Raw genomic sequence first — 18785 nt, 5'->3', positions numbered from 1 at the left:
ATTGTTTAAATTTTAAAATAATAATTACTTGTTGAATTTAATAATCCATAAATTATAGTAATATTAATACATAATTTTGTTATTTTAACTATTTAAAAACTAGTTATGTTAAATATTTCATTATTTAATCACTAAATATTAATTTATTTATTATAATCGAAAGTTATTTAGTAACTATTTAAAATATATTATTTAAGTGATTTAAAATATTAATCTTCATATTTTGTTATTTAATATATTTAGTTATTGAAACATTTAAGTAATATTTCATTTTTAACGTTAGATTTTTATTATTTGAATAACATTTAGATTGAATAATCTAGAAAGCCATAATTTATATTGTTTGTAAAAATATATAACTATTAATACTATGAATATTATTAAATCGATTATAATTATTTTTTTTTAAATAAATATTTTAAAATTATTGTATAATTTTGTTAGAATATTTAAATAATTTTTTAATTCAAACTTTCTTTATATAGATGTAGATAAAAAGTGGGGGAGAAGATAAATAAGAATTAGAGATAATTTAGGAGAGAAACTCTCTACTAAATTAGAGATAACTTGGGAGAAAGTTGGGGATAGTGGGGGAGTTTGTTTAGGAGAAATTTTAGGATATTAGATTATTTAGGTTGTTGGAATGTGTGGGGGAAAGAGAGAGATAGATAGATTGTATGAACTGATTATTCACATGTAATAAAATTTTAAAATGAGGTTTTTTTCAAATTGTTGTTGCAGTCACTGATTGTCATTTTTTTCCTTCAATTTTTAACTATTTTTAAAAATTTGAGTTTTTTATTTTTTTGTAATGAAAACAAAAAAATACATAAAGAAAATCCAAAAATGAAATAATAATAGTTGGGCCAAGGCCTATGAGTTCACATCAAGCCCCCACAAGGAGCCCCACAACGTCCCACGATACATTTCAGTGATGTATTGGGAACATATCCCAATGATGGTTCATCGTTTCATGTACTATCATTGGGAGATGTTCCCAATCAAGGTTCAAAGTATCGATATGTATCGGCCGATACGTATCATTCCGGTACCCTTTCAATACGCCCTTACAGTGGGTGTATCGGGGGTCTGACCGGTTCGGGGGATGGAAGGGTCCTAAACCGGCTCCCCTGAACTAGTTTTGAAAAAAATAAAAAATAAAAAAAAGTAAAAAAATAAGTATCGAAATGCCCAATACGCCCCTACCAGTATATCGAGCATATCAATATTTTAAATTTTATTTCCAATACACAGCTGGGATGTGTTGTAGGACGTTGTCGGGTGCCTCCTTGTGGGGGGCTGATGTGAACTCAAGGCCTGCAACGAGCCCAGGCTAATGCTGAGCCCCACATGCACAGGGCGTGCCAACATGGCTCAGTACAATAGTGTTGGATTGGCACGGTTCACATTACACCTCTAATGATGCTCGCACTTGTAACCAATTAACCAATATTATAAATGTGTTTACCAATCATGTGATATTTATTACAATTCACGGGTGGGTTTTGATTAATTAAAGCCCTTTAAATTAAGAAACACATTAAGCTCCATTTGGAAATAATACAAATACAAATATCTGATTCATAAAAACGCAAAGTTGATTTAGTTTTGTAATAATAATTTTGTATTGTTGTCAAATGATTCTTAGTTGTGATAGGAACAAACACAAATCATGAGACCGGAGCCCACCTTTTTTCACATTGAACAATTTGAGTGCAAAAATTTGTATCTGTTTTTTGAATGCAAACTTTTGATCTCATTTAAATGCAAACTTTTGTAATAAAAATTTTACATCCCGTTGACTTTGTTAACAAATAATATTTGATTGCACAAAGAAAAATGTCTGTAGCATGAGTATGAAAAAGGAATTTTAAGAAATACATTGGAATACTCTTTAGTTGTGTGATGTGTTTACAATTAGTCAAAGTATTCTAAGGCTCGGATGACAATGTTGAAATTGTCGGGTACTATAAGAGTATTCAAAGGGGCCCAAATGACGAACTAGGTATAATTAAAGACAAAGAAACATCAATTCTAATAGTTGTATGATGTGTTAGCAGTTGGTAAAAGCAAGGTTCAAAGTATCAACGACGATATGGGCGGGCAAAATGATAGTGTCTCAGGCCTTTTTTTTTTTTTTTTTTTTTTTGCAACCGGTTCTGTTTTAGGTCTTCTCTTCCCCCTGAACCGATCAGACCTCCTATACACCCACTGTAGGGGCATATCAGAGGAGTCCCGGAACAATATGTATCGGCCGATAATGTAGTAACCAATCAGCTGTTACATTACATTATGTATATATTACTACAAAACCAATACAAATAATGTAATAACCAATCAGCTGTTACCTGTTACTTGTCAGAATTTTGGGGGAGGTTTGATTGGTTACATTTCTTCTGGTGTCAATTACCTTTCGGGTATAATAGATATTAGATAATGTCAATTTAAGAGATTAATTTTCTTATTTTACCTTAATTTTTTGTTATCTTTGAAAAGAGTTGACTCATAAGAACATAGTTTTGACTATAATCATGCTTTTTTGCTGGTCAACATAATCATGTTTAAGCTCCACTTGGAGAAAAAAAAAATTAGAGAAGCAACATATGTAGTAAAGACACTTGTTTTCTTTCTGGAATGAGTCGTAGAACCATAGTACCATTGAACCACTTCTGCGAAGTAAACTCATCTATATTCAACAGCATAGTTTATACATATACCGGACCCAGATAATCAAACACGTTACTTCAACTACGACATTTAACGTGTTTGATATCTCAATAACATACTATCCATAAAAAAAAGAGGATATCTGAATAACATACAAGCTTAAAAAAAAAAAAGCATACAAGGGTATTAATTGGCTTCTCAGGCTATTCCACAAGAAACTAAACACAGTGGGGTGTGCGGTTGCCTTCCCTGGTGATATTCATATAGAGAATGGCTCAACTGTCATTTTTATTATTAGACCATATCACCAAAAATAGAACTACATACATTAATTCTCTCGTAGGAAAACAAACTTCTCTGTAACGAAGTCGTAGATACAAATACATACATTTATTTGCTTGGGGAAGCAAACCTCGATCTTTGCCTATGTAGAACTCGATCTTTTGGAGATGATGTCTTCCCACCAACACCTGCTTGGCGCATCATTTCTGCAGAGGCAGTTGTGAGATGGTCAATACTTCCAAAGATGAGACATTGTTGAAGTGGATGACCAATCGTCACATCTTGGTGCAAGAAACATTGGTAATCATGAAAACACAAATTCCATCGATACAACCTTTAGTTGAAACACCGTAAGGCAATTAGTTGGCCCTTGTATCTTGGACATGGCAGGCAGAAAGGCCCTTACATTAGTAAAAAACTTCAGAAAGAGAGAGAGAGAGAGAGAAAGCAATCCACTTCAAGACATACAGGTTTTCTAAGAGTTCAATGCATTCGAATGCTTAAGCTAATACTCTGCCTTATCCAATGTTTTAAAAACCCAACCCGGAACCAGAACCGCTTTGGCCACTCAACCTATCATTCCACTAAAAACCCTTTAACATACCAAGTTCAAAGTTCAGGTCAAGCACAGACTGATCAAGGTGCTGCCATGGTTACACTTCATTTTTGCCACTGCTAGTTCAAGCATTAGATTATCAATCCCTAGGTGATGATTAGTTGACCACAAAAAAAACGTACTAAATTCAAAGATGTACAAGCATCCAATAAAGCATAAAATAAAGGGTACGAACATTGCAAGTGCAAATAAAAATATTTTTTCATGTGCCAATATACTGAAATCTCAGTCAGTTGACAAGCCTATAGGAGTCCTAAATGTCCAATCAGTTGACTGGCCTGCAAGGATCCCAAATGTCTGATCAATGGAGGTCTATCTGGTTGAATAGTCAATGAATAATCAATGCTTTGACTACATCCATCAATGTACCCAAATGACCCATTCCAGTTGCACCTACCCCTTCCCAGATGTGCATTTTCTGTGACATGATTTTTGGTTTGCTTATTTCACATTGTTGTAAATGTACATTCAATTTATGGAATTTGGAATCAAACAAAGATGATATAGAGATTACCCCGTTTTCTTTCAAGCTCTTGGTCTAGCTCTTCTTTCCACTTCCTTTGTCTCTCTGAACAACTGACACTTCAAGGAAGACATTTTTCAGTGTTCCAAAGGGACAAAGCAATTAAGACAGCCTACCTATGCTAAAACAAGTAAAAACGTTTTACAGACCTTATACTTGTTGGTTCTTGCTGAGCATCAAAAATGAGACCTTTCAATTCATTAAGCTGAGGCGATGGAATTTCCCGTAAACTTTGATCCTTCACACCACCAATATTTGAAACACGTCTGCCAGAACTCCCAGGACTTGCAGTATTTGTAGCATCAGCTACTGGGGATTGTGATCCACTTGGAACCCGGCATGGTGACCTAATTTTAGGAGGCAACACTGGATGATTTGGAACATTTTCATCATGTACATTACCAGCACCGAACGGAGGACAAGAGTCATTCCAGGTGTTATGTTCTAACTCTGTTTGCAGCTTCTTCAGATCTAGAGCCTGACAGTAAGAAAAGAGCTTAAGATGATGCAACACATTTCGTGCTAAAATCAGAATATTTATAGTGACTGGCACACGTAAACACAAATTACAAAAAGCAAAAATTGGCCAGCTTATCTTATGGAGAGTCAGAGACAACTATACCTTCTCATCCAAGAATGCTCTAATTTTAGACTCAGTAACTTCATCATCATCTTCATACACTGATGGCCCACATGGAAACGTGAAGTCATTCTCATCCTTTTGAGACGCTCTAGGGCTGCTTGCAGTTCCACTAACTAGATTCCCAGAACCCAGCTTCATTTCACTTTGTTCCGGTTCTGGGCTTTCACCAAACTTGCATGTCCAATTATCAGTTGGCTCGCACATAGGGTTAAAGCTCTAATTACGAAGACAGACCAACCACTATTAGTCACTCAATTTCTGTTTTCCCGTAAAAGGAAATAGAAATAAAAATGAAATGGCTGATACCTTATTAAAGTCATCTGTCACTAAACCTGAATTAAATTTTACTGATCCAGCCATGAGAAAATCATCTCCATCATCTATCTGACACATGTCATCATCACCAGAGCCCATTCCCCAGACAGGTCCACTTTCTGTGAACTTTTCATCTATCTGACACATGTCATCATCCCTCAGACTACTGCAAGTTGTCCTAGGTCTGATAGAAGGGCTAATACTGCGTGATCAAGAACCACTGTCATCAACATTGCCGATGATTTCCAATTCTGAGAAGTACACACACTATCAAACAATAACACTTACGAGTTTTTCAGATTTGATCCACTGGCAGGAGAATTTTCCTGCTATCATAAAATTACAGAAATCAGAAGAAAACTTGTATTGAAAAAGCCTAGCACCCATATATAATAAAAATTTTAGTGGCAAGTACTGACCATTACAGAAGTTCGAAATATTGTATGAGCTTCATGATGTTCACCAGTAACAAATGGATGCTGCGTGTGGGCAGAACATGCACAAGATTAGCCATCTGTAGAACACACTAGCAGTAACCCATGTGATGCACAGGTTTGTGAATCTCTTTTTAAGTGCTTACTCTCTTTTGGTCTACATAGAAGCCTGCTACATGCCATTTGATTTCAAATTAATGACAAGAGTAATTGAATTGCACTCTTGCCATTACCCACTAATATTACCACCAAAATAGAATTTTTTTCTAGAATTTTTTATTTTCCTTTTTAATTTGTTTTTATTTTCTTTTTGCCTTCATTGCTAGGGATTTTTGCATTCTCTCTCTCATACTTATGTATCCATGCATGTATGTATATCATTCACTTTCTCATGTTTGTTTTTTCTAATTAAAAAGAGATACTTAGTAAAAGTAGGTCAATTGAAAGAGTTTGTAGAAGAAAAAAAATAGGCCTCACTTTTTTACTGCATAGCTTAGAGATTGAGAAAAACTAGAATAGTTGAACGGACATGTTCACAGTGGGAGTTTGTAGGGGTGAAATTTTTTATGGACAACATGAAAATTTTTATTAATTGTGATAAAAGAATGAATATACAAATAGAATTTAGAGGTGAGATTTCCCACTGTCATTTCTTCTATTTCTTTTTTTAATTCCAAAATAGATGTAGATGGCCTCAAGTTTGGTTCTAAAATAAGGGGCTTTGTGCTATTTCTAAAATAAGGGGGGAGGAAAATATTCCTTACCTGAAGCAATTCAGATGTAGATGGCCTCAAGTTTGGTTCCCTGCCATCATATTAAGTAGGCTTACATTAATGGGTATATCAGAAAAGAAACAAATACAATCGACTAAAAAAACAACAATAAATCTGTGGTTGACCTCTGCAACTAGAATTAAAAGAGAAATATAAATACGGATGTTCAACAGAAATTCTGAAAGTGTTGGAATTGCAGAAGGTAAAGCTCATAACTGCAAGTCTGCAACCTTGTTGTTTGCAGATTACAAATAAAAATTATCTAAAAATAAATATTATAAAATGAACTCAAGACCATTAGCAGATTCATGCCAAAGCCCAAACCGTCTAATGCAACCATGGAATATTTCTAGGCCAAAAGAAGAAAGAAACAAGAAAAAGGAAATCATGCGCATACTTCTGCAAACATTTCAACAGAAAGTCCTTTGCCTCTGGTGAGAGATGCTCAGGTATGGGTGGATGAGATTTTGTTGTACCAATGTGGAAGAGAGCAGCAACCTGGAAGAAACACTAATTAAGTTAGAATTGAATAGAAGAACCATTGAGAAATTCAAAAGATTCATAGAAAGGGAGAGAGAGCATTGATAACAGAAAGTGGTCATGTACCTCCTGGTACTGCTGGCTCCAAGGAGGTTTTCCAGTTGCCATTTCAATAACAGTGCATCCAACACTCCATATATCAGCCGAGCTAGAATGTTTATTTGGAAAATAATCAGAGCAATTATAAATAGGAGCATGAGACAGCAGATCAGAGAGAGAGAAAAGTAAAAAAAAAATGGAAACTGAGAAATACAGATACATCTGGACGTCAAAGTATAATCACCAAAAATCATTCCTGGTACAAAATATTTCTCTAGCAACAAACATAACCAAGGTTCAAAATATCGCAATGTATTGGTCCGTATCGGCCGATACGTATCGTTCCGGCAAGAATCTGATACGTGGAACATGTATAAATCATTCGTTCTGTTTCTTTTCGTACGTATCGAACGATACAAGCCCGTATCAGGCTGTATTGGATCTATATCGGCTGATACGGGCCCAAAACAGTCCGATACAGCCCGATACGGGCCGCAATAGTCTTATACCGTTCGGATGTGTATCGTTAATCCATATTTAATACCGAATCTGTCATTAAGTTTTAACAATCACAAGTTCGCCAATGAGCCACACATATTTGTTTGCTATGATTATATGTATTTTTAATTTTAAGTAAAGTTTCACTTTTCTTAATGAGTGACAAGTTTTTATTAATAAATGCTAGAATTAATTATTAAAATTTATATACTAATAAATATTAAGATTAATTATATTGGCTTTTTAAAATTGACGTTCACATTTCAGTTTTTTAGTTTTTTTACATTTTAGTTATTCCATCATTTTTTCAATCATTACTAATTGTGTCCCGATATGCCACACTTTAAATAAACCATTACATTGAAATAACTTATTTACAATCATATAAAATTTGTAAATATAATTAGTAATATATTTTTTAATATTTATTTGCACTTTTTACCATATGTATGCATATCTTGATTTTTTGTCCGTATCCACAACGTATCCCAATATGTCTCTTAAAATTGTCTTTCCGATACACCTTGCGTTTCCGATACTTTGAACCTTGACCATAACTAGTAACCTATTAGTCATCTCAAGCATTTGCATTCCAGTAATATTTCTATTTGTTGGTTAATCTAATCAAAAGTACATATGTAAAAATACCATCAAGGAGTTATGTTCCAAGAGTGCCTACTAATTATATATCAATGCATTAATCTTTGGTTGCTGATGAAATTCCATACGCAAAGAACAGTACAATATTTTTATCCAACACACCATTTTGATAGGACGACAATTTGGGGGGATGGCAAACGACCGTAGCCTAATCCATAGCTACCAAGGTTCAAAATGCCAGCATGCACAACAGCAAAAAATTGAGTGCCATGCATGTCAATTGGTCGAAACACATTTTTTTTAATATTTTCAGCATGATAATTGAGACATAGGCTGATGAGGATGAGCCCATCTCTATATCTCATGCATTAATGGCCTTCAAAACCAATATCAGGCATATCGTATCAATACTTTAACCTTGTTAGAAACAATAATATATTGGAGTTGTCATTCCCACCACTGTGATGTGTCGAGTTGAATTTTGATGATGCAGCTTGGGAAACCCAGGTGATTTAGCGATCAGAGTATACAGAAATGATAGGGGAAATTTTGTTGGCCGTATTCTCTGGGCCAATTTGTCATGAGGAATCACAGAATTATCAGCAATGTTGACCTTACAGGGTTTAAGAGTTCGGGAATCTATTAAATACAGAAATGTTGTGGTAAGAGACTCATAAGTGGTGGTGGGTTAAGTAGATGATGGGATGTGCAAGAATACAGAGTATTATGAACAGACAGCCCTTTCTATCACAAAAATTACTCACTTAAAGGCCTTCCACCATACAAAGAGGCACTCTAAATCCCTGATCTATACGAAGACCATCTTTGGTTTCATTTCCCTGGAAGTCCATCTGATATACATGTTCATATCTCCATTTGTTGAGGAAAAGAAATGTTTAAATAGTGTATACCACACTTATTCTTGTCAATCCAATTAGTAATCCTTATTATGACTTTCTAAATTGAACATGGCATTTGAAGAAACCTTGGAGAGGGTTCGAAGACCAAGAAAAGAGTAAAGCCAGAGATGAGAGAGGAGAGAAAGTTCAAGATGGCAGGGAAACGGCATTTGGAGCTGACCATTGAAGCCAAATACTTCCTGTTCGAGCTCAGAAGGACAATGGGGAAGTTTCACCAGAAAATCAGAGAAGGGAGCAAGGCAACGATTCTTCTTCCGGAGGAGGCGTGTTTGTGGTTGAAAGGTTTTGTGGATGGAACTGTTATTTCTTTACGGGAAGAAGGTCAGAGAAACTCGTTGACTTGTGGGAGGAAGAAATTCGAATCAGTGTTAAAGAGGAATGGAAACGGGTGGTTTATAATGGTTACAGAACTTTGGCAGTTTTGTGCAATCCGGAAGGCTAGAAGAGGAGAGAGTGGGCTTCCTTCGCTTTTAACCTTCAGGCTTTTCTATTGCAGGTCAAAGGGAGAGTGGAAGAAGTTCCCGGTAGGAGTTTGAAGAATTGTAATCCGTCCTCTCCCTGTGCTCAGGTGCCTTGCTTTAAGCAAAGAAATGAAGTTGTGGTGGCTATCTCGACTAACTTCGGCGAGTTTCTATTGAAGGGAGAGGGAGCTGGGAGCAGAGGTTGGTTCTATTGGCAGATAGGGCGGAAGATAATTGGACGAAGGTCTCAGAAGTAGTGGCCGAAAGATTGGGCTTAGAAGATGTTGTTTTATTGACCTTTGCTGAAAAGAAAGATCTATTAGATGTAGGCGATAAGAAATTGAATCTCGGCACATTCAGTGTAGAGGGAAGTTTGATACAGGTTCAGAGCTAGACTCCAGTTTGCAACGAAGTCGTACCAAGAGTTGGCAGCTTCTTGATCAAACTTCTTGGTCTTCCTTTCAACCTTTGGAATGAACAAATCCTAAAGAAAATTGTCAAAGCGTTGGGTGGAGATCTGTTGGAGGCTAACTTAAGAAACCTGCGAGCTGTGGAACTTAAGGTTGCAGGGATCTTGCCGGAAAACTTGCCTCGAGCCATCAAAGTTCTCTAAGATGATGCCTGGTATAAGGTCTGGCTAGCCTCAGAAAATGAAGCGTCACTCTAACAAGACGAACAAAGGTTGAAGGAGCTAAAGAGTCTACAGGGTGGTGTACACGTGGCCTTTAGGGGATGGCGGGTAAGCCTAGTGCGTGTGGGCGGGCTAAGGAGGAAGGGGAACAGTTGTAGGGGCGCCCCAATCCTCGAAGCTTTCCTTTCAAGGCTGTTAATTCAATTTTTTTTGAAGGTGGGTTATTTAAAACGGGTGGCCCGTCCTATGCTAACGTGGCTAGAAGGGGTAAGGCCCCGAGCGAGCTCTTTTAAAACCTCTCTGTCTGAGCCGGCCTTAAGGAAGTCTGAGATGACTGGTTCAGCAGGTGAGCCTCTCATTACGGGTAGCCTTTTAGCTTGTCCACGTGACAACTTAAGTCATCACATGGGGCAGGGCAGGCCTAGGGCGATGATAGATGAAAACTATCATCTCTCCCTAAAGTTCAGACAGGTGGATGATGGGTATGAATGGGTACTAACAAACGTGTATGGCCCCAATGACTATAGGCAGAGGGAGAAACTTTGGGAAGAATTGAGTGATATTAGAGGCCTTTGGGAAGGTCCTTGGTGTGTGGGTGGGGATTTTAATGTAGTGAGATTTACAGAGGAAACTAACAACCCCAAACAGAGAGTGACAACAAGTATGAGGAAGTTCAACCAATTTGTGGACTCCTTTGAACTTAAAGAAATTCCTCTCCTAAATAATAACTTCACTTGGTCCAACCTTCAATCTAGGCCAATTTGCTCTACGTTGAACAGATTTTTGTTCTCAACAGATTGGGAGGAACATTGGGGTAATCTAACTTCTAGAGCTCTTCCAAGACCTACTTCATACCACTGGCCTATAGTATTGGTTAAGGAGGAAATGAGAGTAGATGGTCCTACCCCATTCAGGTTTGAAAATATGTGGTTGACTCATCTGGGTTTTACTAAGAAGGTCAGAGAGTGGTGGGAGCAAGCTAATCCAGCTATTGAATGGGAGGAAATGAGGTTCCACAAGAAACTCCAATACTTAAAATCACAATTAAAGGAGTGGAATAGGCTAGAGTTTGGAAGAATAGAAAAGAAAAAACAAGTGTTGATGGAGCAGATTAAGGATTTGGACATGAAGGAAGAGAGAGGCTCCTTTGGAGAGGAAGAAAGGAAGTTGAGAAGGGTGCTGAGGAGGCAGATGGAGGACATCCTGGTTAAGGAGGAAATCAGTTGGAGGCAGAAATCCATGTGTAAGTGTCTCAAGGAGGGAGACAAAAACACTAGGTAATTCCGTTCAGTGGAAAATGAGAAGAGAAACAAGAATTTCATCTCTAATTTGGAAGTTGAAGGAGCAATGTTGTCCAACCAAGTAGAAATTGCAGAGGCTCTAGTTAACCACTTCAAATCTATTTTTAGAAGACCTCTAAATGGGAGAGTGTGGTTGGAGGGATTGGATTGGCCAACTCTAAGTGCGGAAAAGAGAGAGTGGTTAGAAAGAAGTTTTGATCTGGAGGAGATAAAGGAAGCAGTATTCTCAATGGATAGGACAAAAGCTCTGGGTCCAGATGGCTTCACAATGGCCATTTACCAGGATTGTTGGGATATATTGGAGAATGATCTTAGATCAGTTTTTAGGAGTTCCATAGAAGGGGAATAATAAATCTGGGTTTTAACTCAACTTTCATTGCTTTGGTCCCAAAGAAGAAGAAGGCTTCTCAACCAATGGATTTTAGACCTATCAGTTTGGTTACTAGCTTGTACAAAATTATTGCTAAAGTGTTGTCTCTTAGGATAAGGAAAGGTGCTTCCCTCTATTATTGCACCCAACCAAGGTGCTTTTGTGGAGGGAAGGCAGATCACCGATCAAATTCTCATTGCAAATGAGAGCTTGGAGAGTTTTAGGAAGTCAAAGAAGAATGGTGTGGTCTGTAAATTGGACTTGAAGAAGGCATATGACTTGGTTGATTGGTCTTTCTTGTTGGAGGTTTTGAGGAGCTTGGTTTTTGAGGTAGATGGTGTAAGTGGATTTGGGGCTGTGTCGGGACTTGGCATTACTCTATCCTGGTAAACGGCACTGTGGTTGACTTCTTTCCTGCGTTGAGAGGCCTAAGACAAGGAGATCCTCTTTCCCCTTTTCTTTTCACCCTGATTGCTGATGTTTTTGGGAGATTGATCCATAGATCAGACTCGAGGAATCTGATAAGAGGGTGGAGAATAGGAAGGGAGGAGGTTCCTTTAATTGGATCCGGAATCTAAAGTTGGCAATACATCTCTTTGAACAGATTTCTAACCTCAAGGTGAACTTTGATAAGAGCTATGTGGTGGGAGTGAATGTGGATGTAAGGGACCTAAGGGAATATGCAGGTGAAATAGGATGTGCAATCTCGGACTGGCCCTTGACATACTTGGGCCTCCCTTTAGAAGACAATCCTAAGAATGTAAGCTTCTGGAATCTTTCTCTAGGTGGGAGAGTCACTCTTATTAGGTCTACCCTAGCTAACCTACCTATCTACTATTTGTTAGTGTTTAAGATACTCTCAAAGGTTTCCAATCTTTTGGAAAAATTAATACGGAATTTTTTGTGGGAGCCTGGAGAGGAAAAGAGAGATCATAGGGTGAGTTGGGAGGTGGTTACTAGGTGTAAAAAACTAGGAGGTCTTAGGATTGGTAACTTCAAGAAAAGGAATATGGCTCTGTTACGGGGGTGATGTTTAGTTGGGAGGTGGTAACTTCAAGAAAACTAGGAGGTTTTAAAAAATGACAGTGTGGGGCCTTGGTAGTACCAACAGTCAGTGAGTGGGATTGCAGAAGTTATGAGGGTGATGTTTAATTGGCTGCAGAGATCGACAAACAGCCCAGCTAGTGAATTGACTAGATAAGGAGTTCTTACAAAACATCCGTTTTTGGGAAAACTACCCTCCCCTAGATTTTGGCCCAAAAAGGCCAAGTGACACCTTGACATTTTGGCCCAGAAAGGCAAGTGGTAGTGATTATTTTAGGCCTTTAAAGACCCATTCTATATGGAAGAAACTCAAGAAAGCCAATGAGCAAGTCCTGATTTAGCAGACTACAGAAAAATCTTGGGATTTACACTAATTTGGTGATTAAAAGGGAGTTAAAATACAAGAAACAAGAAACAAACAACTAAATCAAACCTATTGTTTTAGGCACATATATGATAGATATGGATTAAAAGTAGGAAAAATTACTTTTTCATATATATATTTAGATTTTTTAGTATATCTATTTTTATTTTCTGACAAGTTTGTAAAAAGAAAAAATAATTTTACAATTCACGATTCAATTCAATTAAACTTTCTCTACAATTACAATTTTCATAATATTGTCCTAGTTTTTAATCCCAATTGCAAGAAGTCTCATCCTTTTGTGCTTTACCATCTCAAAACCCCACCAAGTTCAACCTCCCTATTTAACCTACCAATCTCAAGTTGTTTATTTATTTTTTTGTTTCCCTCTCTAAAATCCATTCATCTTGTACAAATTTCAGCCATAACTTAGCTCTCTAATAAAGACTCTTAGCCCTATAGCCCAAGATAACCCTCATCCACTTTCCATAGACATGTCCTTGCCCCATAAACCCAACCTTAGGCATTAGGCATAAAACCAAAACACCAATCCCGTTTCAGCTTTTCCTTGAAACTACTACTAGCCCAGCCTTGGATCATATCATTTCAACATTAACATGTCAATGCTTGGGCAAAAACTAGGTGATGCCTAGGCTAAAAATAAATAAAAAACATGTATACATATTTTACAATATATAATCATACATACGTACTATGAATTACATGTTAATTATAAACTACGAAACAATAAATTAAATATGTGGAAGATCAAATGACAATCTATACCTGGCTTCCAAAAAATAACAAGAATATGTAATAACCTCCTAGATAAAAACTTCAAAGTAAAATACACAGGCACCAAAATTTAGAGGCCCAAATTTTTTGCTTTACACACACTCTAATGACCCAAAATGGGCCCCTTATTCATGTTAATATATACAGAGGACATTATAACCGGTTTCCTCAACTAAGATGTTTATATCTATACTGCCCACCTTGTTGGATGCCAAGGTGACAGGGCTCCTAAATGCCTAGGTGGTAGACTAGTCAATGTTTAGGCAACATCTTAAATACATTGAACTATGGCTAAAGGTGGAACTTGACAGAACTGTATACTACATTATAAGCCTGCTTTGGCATAATATAATTGTGATATTTGCTTTACATTGGCTGGACTAACTGTATCCCCTCATCATTTCCCTTCCAGTCTTCATATCTTTTTAATAAATCTAATGATTCTAATTACCATTACCAACCCAAAACTAAAAGTTAAGTGCATTTGTCCCTAAAAACCATATTGCTTCAATACCAATACATTCACAGAAAGAACATCCAGTAGAACTGACAACCTAAATACAGTGCACTAAAAGCAAGAAGTGGAACTAACGCACGAGTTCCTGGAAACTGGAGGAAGTGAGACACCACTTTTGAAAAAAAAATCAAAAGATATACTTTACATACCAGAATATGTAAATCTGAATTTACAAAGAAATGAAACATTTCAAAAAGCTTATTAGCTCAATTTGTTAGAGAATCACGTTGTCAATGTGGGGGTTTTCACCTTGTACTTAGAACCTAGGAGTGTAAATTGAAGGGACTAGAAGGGCTGGGAGTAGACCAGAAACAACATGGGTTGAAGTAGTGGGAAATGATCTAAGTGTTCAAAATTTAATAATTGATATGGCACTAAACAGAACGGAATGGTGAAACAGGATTTATGTAGCCAACCCCATATAGTTACGTCAAGGCTCAGATGATGATGGTGATAATCTCCTTGATTTATCTGTGTGAGCTCCTTTCTGTACGTATTCTCATGTACCCTTTTTCTTGTTTAATGAAATCGGTTATCTTTCATCTCAAGAAAAAAAATTCCCCTTGATCTACACCTCATAATTTTGTTTTAGTTATTGTAAATAAACATTTTGAAGGTTTTAATTGTAACTTCAATAACTAAAACATAAATATCCTATTATAGATCAAAATTTATTCAAAAATTGATTTCTCTCAAGTTGTAATCAGATACAGTAACAAAATCCAGTACGTTGAGGGTTGATCTAGAAATTCTCACGAATAAAAAGTTCTACCCCAAAAGATAATACAAAATGCTTGTTTCACGCATTGACTTAAGAATTCTACTACAACTCTTACTTTCTTAATTAACAAGAAAATAAAAAATAAAAAAAAACTATACATAAGAGAATATAGAACAAAAGGAATAGGTTCATACAGTAACATGATAATAGAACAATAAGTACATCATTATCAATTACAAAGACATAATAGCAGGACATACTGTATAACTCCGAATGAATATATGATTTGAAAATATTTACAATTATCCAGGTTAACTGTAAAAACACAAGTTATTTATCTTAGAGTATAAGTTTGAGTAGGATAGTAGTTGACCCTCCCGAGAAATCTGACTCTTTGCAGTTTACGCTGATATAGATTAGCAGTCAACAGAAAAAAACATTGACAAACATTCCAAACAAACACCAGTCAGTTAATATCAATATCTTGCTAAAGCATCTTATCATTTGACAGTAGAAGTGACCCTTGGCAGAATTGAATGGCATGAGAAGATATGTGAAGCAACCCTTAAATATAAAATAGAAAAGACAATGATGACAATGACAACAATGATAGTGATGATGATGTCAAATAAACAAGACAATGTATTTCAACAGGCAAATATTCAAACATGGTAGTTGCATCATACATTTTCTGGAAGTTTGATATAAAGCTTCAACAGCACAATAAACCACAGTCTTGAAGTAAGGATACTTGTTGAAAGTTTCAAAAATCTAGTCACTAATGCCCTAAACCACTCACTCAAAATTACCAATAAGGAAAAAAAAAAAGGAGAAACCTCATCAAGTTCTCAGTTCAGGTCCTTCAGGAAAAAGCAGTTTGTTTTCGAACCATGTTACTTGATAGAAAGTATGCAGAATTATAAGCACAAAAAAAAAACCGAAATAATACAACCATAGGGTGTAATGGTCTTACAAGCTATGCCCAGTCTGAAGAATGACCTCTGGAGCCATCCAATATGGAGTACCCTTCATTGACTTAGCACCTGATATTGTAGCCTATGGCAATCCATACTAATCAATTAGCATGAAGTACTTAAGAGAAGAAATGGTATATATAATGAATCAACAATAAGTAAGATTACAAATAAAAAGAGGGCGTAGTTTTTATACCAGCTCCACAACCTTCTTGGATGCTCCAAAATCAGCAAGCTTAATGCATCCTTTATTATCAACAAGGATATTTGCCCCCTGAAATTGAGTATAACACATTATATTCACTTCTGAAAAAAGTGCATGTGTTTCCAAATAACATATAGAAGACGAGAAACAGGTGCCTTGATGTCTCTATGCATAATTCCATTCTTATGGAGATACTCCAGCCCCAGTAGCAGTTGCTTTGTGTACATTCTAATAACCTGTTCAGTAATGATTACGAGATCAAACATGTGCACAGGGAAAGATCCAAAGACCCAAATGTGAAGTTCAAGTATGAAAAATGACTCACAGACTCAGGAAAAGATCCAAACTTCCCAAGAAGTGATGAGATGGATCCCCCAGGAACAAATTCCAGAAGAATATTTAAGGTGTCCTCCTCCCTAGCAGTTCCCAAATATCTCTGGAACAAAACAAGGAACGCAGTTGGGCAAGACACAATAGGACATCATTTCTTCTATAACAACAGAAGATAATACTCACAACAATGTTTGGATGAGTGAGGTTTTTAAGAAGCTTCACTTCTTCCTCGAGCTCCCGAATATGAGCCTATTTGGCAAATCATAGACTTAGCTCAAATTTAAACAAATGAAATTTGTGAACTGAAAATTAGAAATCAAGTAAAAAATTAAGATAACTGAGTACAATGAATACATCAATATGTTCAAATAACAACAATTAACAGAACCCAAGCCACAGACTTACAAATCCATACAGCAACAAACAAAATGCAAAATAGAGCTTCAAATAATTAAAGAAAATATAATTTTAAAAACCAAACTCTGGAAACTAATTCTCACTTGCGCCTTATCCTTGGTAGCATTGTTCGCAGCGACCAAAACCTGAAACAAGCAGCAAGATCAAAATCCAAGTTCTAGTCAAACCAAAAACCCGTAAATCAAATACAGAAAAAAATTTAAAAAAAAAAAAAAGAGAGAGAAATTTAAACATAACCTGCTTCACCGCGAGAAGCTCTCCAGAATCGAGATTCATTCCCATATACACTCGACCGAATGCCCCACAGCCGATCAATTCTCCTTTCCGCCATCGGATCTGAGGCGCCGTTTCTTTGACGATCGGCGGCAAAGCAGGGGGAGACGGTCTGGGGAGCCCAACCCTAGATTTCCGAATGCAAGAAGCGATCTTCTCACTGAGACTCCCGAGTCCGCCTTCACCATCTGAGTCTCGAAAGAAGAGTGATCGGCGAACTGATCCTAAGAAGTCTTGCATCACTTTTGTACTTTGCTTCGTTGTTCGGAGCAATCTAGGGTCTATCTCTGACTGTGCTTGCTGTTTGTAGTGAGTATTGATCAGAGAAATAAAACCAAAAGTAGGGTTCTTTCTCTGGGTTTCATTTCGAGACGAGACGAGAGAGAGAAAGATTTGAAGGAGGGAAAAGGCAGGGGATCCTTTTTTCAAAAACAAGAGATAAATTACTTGTACCTCCTTAGGGATGGTTTGGTCAAATACCAAGACCACTCGTCCGTTTGCTAGTTGCCACCGATTCAATTTTTCGAGAGATAAAAAAATTGGGTAAATTACAAATACCCCCTTGTAAAAGGAGGTGGCCACGAGCGAACTAACCGTTTTCCGTCTTATGATTAGACCTGTTTATGGGCCGGGCCGGGCCGGGCTTTCACTTGTCATTAAGGGAAATATGTTAGGCCCGAGCCCGAGCCCGGCCCTGATAAAAAGCCCGATCTAATAAAAAAAAAACAATTTTCCCTATTTAAAATAGAATTAAAAATTCAGATAGTTTTTTTTTCCTACTTAAATGAACAATGGGCCTACAATGTGGTTTTTTTCCCCTTTCTTTTATATTTTAAAACATAGTTTTACATTCTTAAATCAAAAAATTTATTCAAATGGACATAATCATATTACTCACTTTAAGTTTAATATTAGGTTGGGCCGGGCCGGGCTATTTTGACAAAACCCGAGCCCGGCTCGAATTTATTGCGGGCCGGGCTTTTTGGCCCAAATTTAAGCCCCCGGCCCATGAACAGGTCTACTTATGATTTTGGAAAAATTCTCAATTAGTAGTATCCTTTATTTTACTTTGGGCTTAATGCCATTTACTTTGGCCTAATGTCACTTTCATCCCCTAACTTTAAAATCTGATAATTCAATACCCAAACTTACGTGGGATTTGTGAATCCAGTATGTGTATGTTGTTAATGGACCATTACTCTGTTAGTTAAGTGCGACTTAACACTTTTAAAAATGTCACAATTACTCTTTAAAATAAAACACTATTCTTCCTCAAGAAGATGAAACAAAGGTGAAAAACAACGAGTCAGGGATCCTAATATGCTTGTGAGCATCAACGGGGCGGGGGTCATATTCTTCATCCCCATTCCCAATTATGAAATTACCCCTGTCCCCATCTCTGATCCCTATCGGGGATAAAATTTGTTCTCCATCCCCGATCCCCGATGGGGATGGATTCCCATGGGGACCCAAATCCCCCGATTTTTTTTTGGATAACAGTATTTATTTGAAAATAAATTTACTTAATC

General features: G+C 36.8%; 1 protein-coding gene across 8 annotated transcripts; it reads right to left on the bottom strand.

Annotated features, from left to right (window-relative positions):
- Positions 1-2667: 2667 nt before the first annotated feature.
- Positions 2668-17694, bottom strand: NP3 (NPK1-related protein kinase 3). 8 transcript variants are annotated; one of them, XM_010279656.3, is made up of 17 exons: positions 17221-17694; positions 17067-17108; positions 16750-16815; positions 16559-16669; positions 16389-16469; positions 16225-16302; positions 16028-16110; positions 6860-6941; positions 6651-6751; positions 6245-6284; positions 5466-5525; positions 5335-5375; positions 5038-5248; positions 4711-4947; positions 4238-4566; positions 4080-4147; positions 2668-3155 (listed from the first exon to the last, which is right to left on the bottom strand). In XM_010279656.3, exons 1-17 carry the CDS (start codon positions 17494-17496, stop codon positions 3058-3060), a joined length of 2004 nt encoding a protein of 667 aa, XP_010277958.1. In that variant the 5' UTR covers positions 17497-17694; the 3' UTR covers positions 2668-3057. The 8 variants fall into 8 exon arrangements, with proteins under 8 accessions (XP_010277958.1, XP_010277972.1, XP_010277967.1 ...); XM_010279670.3 differs by having other exon boundaries at positions 4080-4141; positions 17221-17670; XM_010279665.3 differs by having other exon boundaries at positions 5335-5372; positions 17221-17670.
- Between the last annotated feature and the right edge of the window lie 1091 nt (positions 17695-18785).

Source organism: Nelumbo nucifera, chromosome 4 (assembly GCF_055504915.1).
Source record: "Nelumbo nucifera cultivar China Antique chromosome 4, China Antique-T2T, whole genome shotgun sequence".
In the NCBI taxonomy this organism is placed as follows: domain Eukaryota; kingdom Viridiplantae; phylum Streptophyta; class Magnoliopsida; order Proteales; family Nelumbonaceae; genus Nelumbo; species Nelumbo nucifera.
Note: the sequence above shows the minus strand (reverse complement) of the source record. Positions and strands in the feature narration are given on the sequence as shown.

What these genes read in the sequence shown, in the direction of transcription:
- NP3 (XM_010279656.3), bottom strand. Translation starts at nt 17,496, where the DNA reads ATGCAAGACTTCTTAGGATCAGTTCGCCGATCACTCTTCTTTCGAGAC. An exon ending in TTGGATCTTTTCCTGAGTCT is followed by an intron (nt 16,470 to 16,558) that starts GTGAGTCATTTT and finishes ATTACTGAACAG; the next exon opens with GTTATTAGAATGTACACAAA. An exon ending in CTACATCTGAATTGCTTCAG is followed by an intron (nt 5,526 to 6,244) that starts GTAAGGAATATT and finishes GCCCACACGCAG; the next exon opens with CATCCATTTGTTACTGGTGA.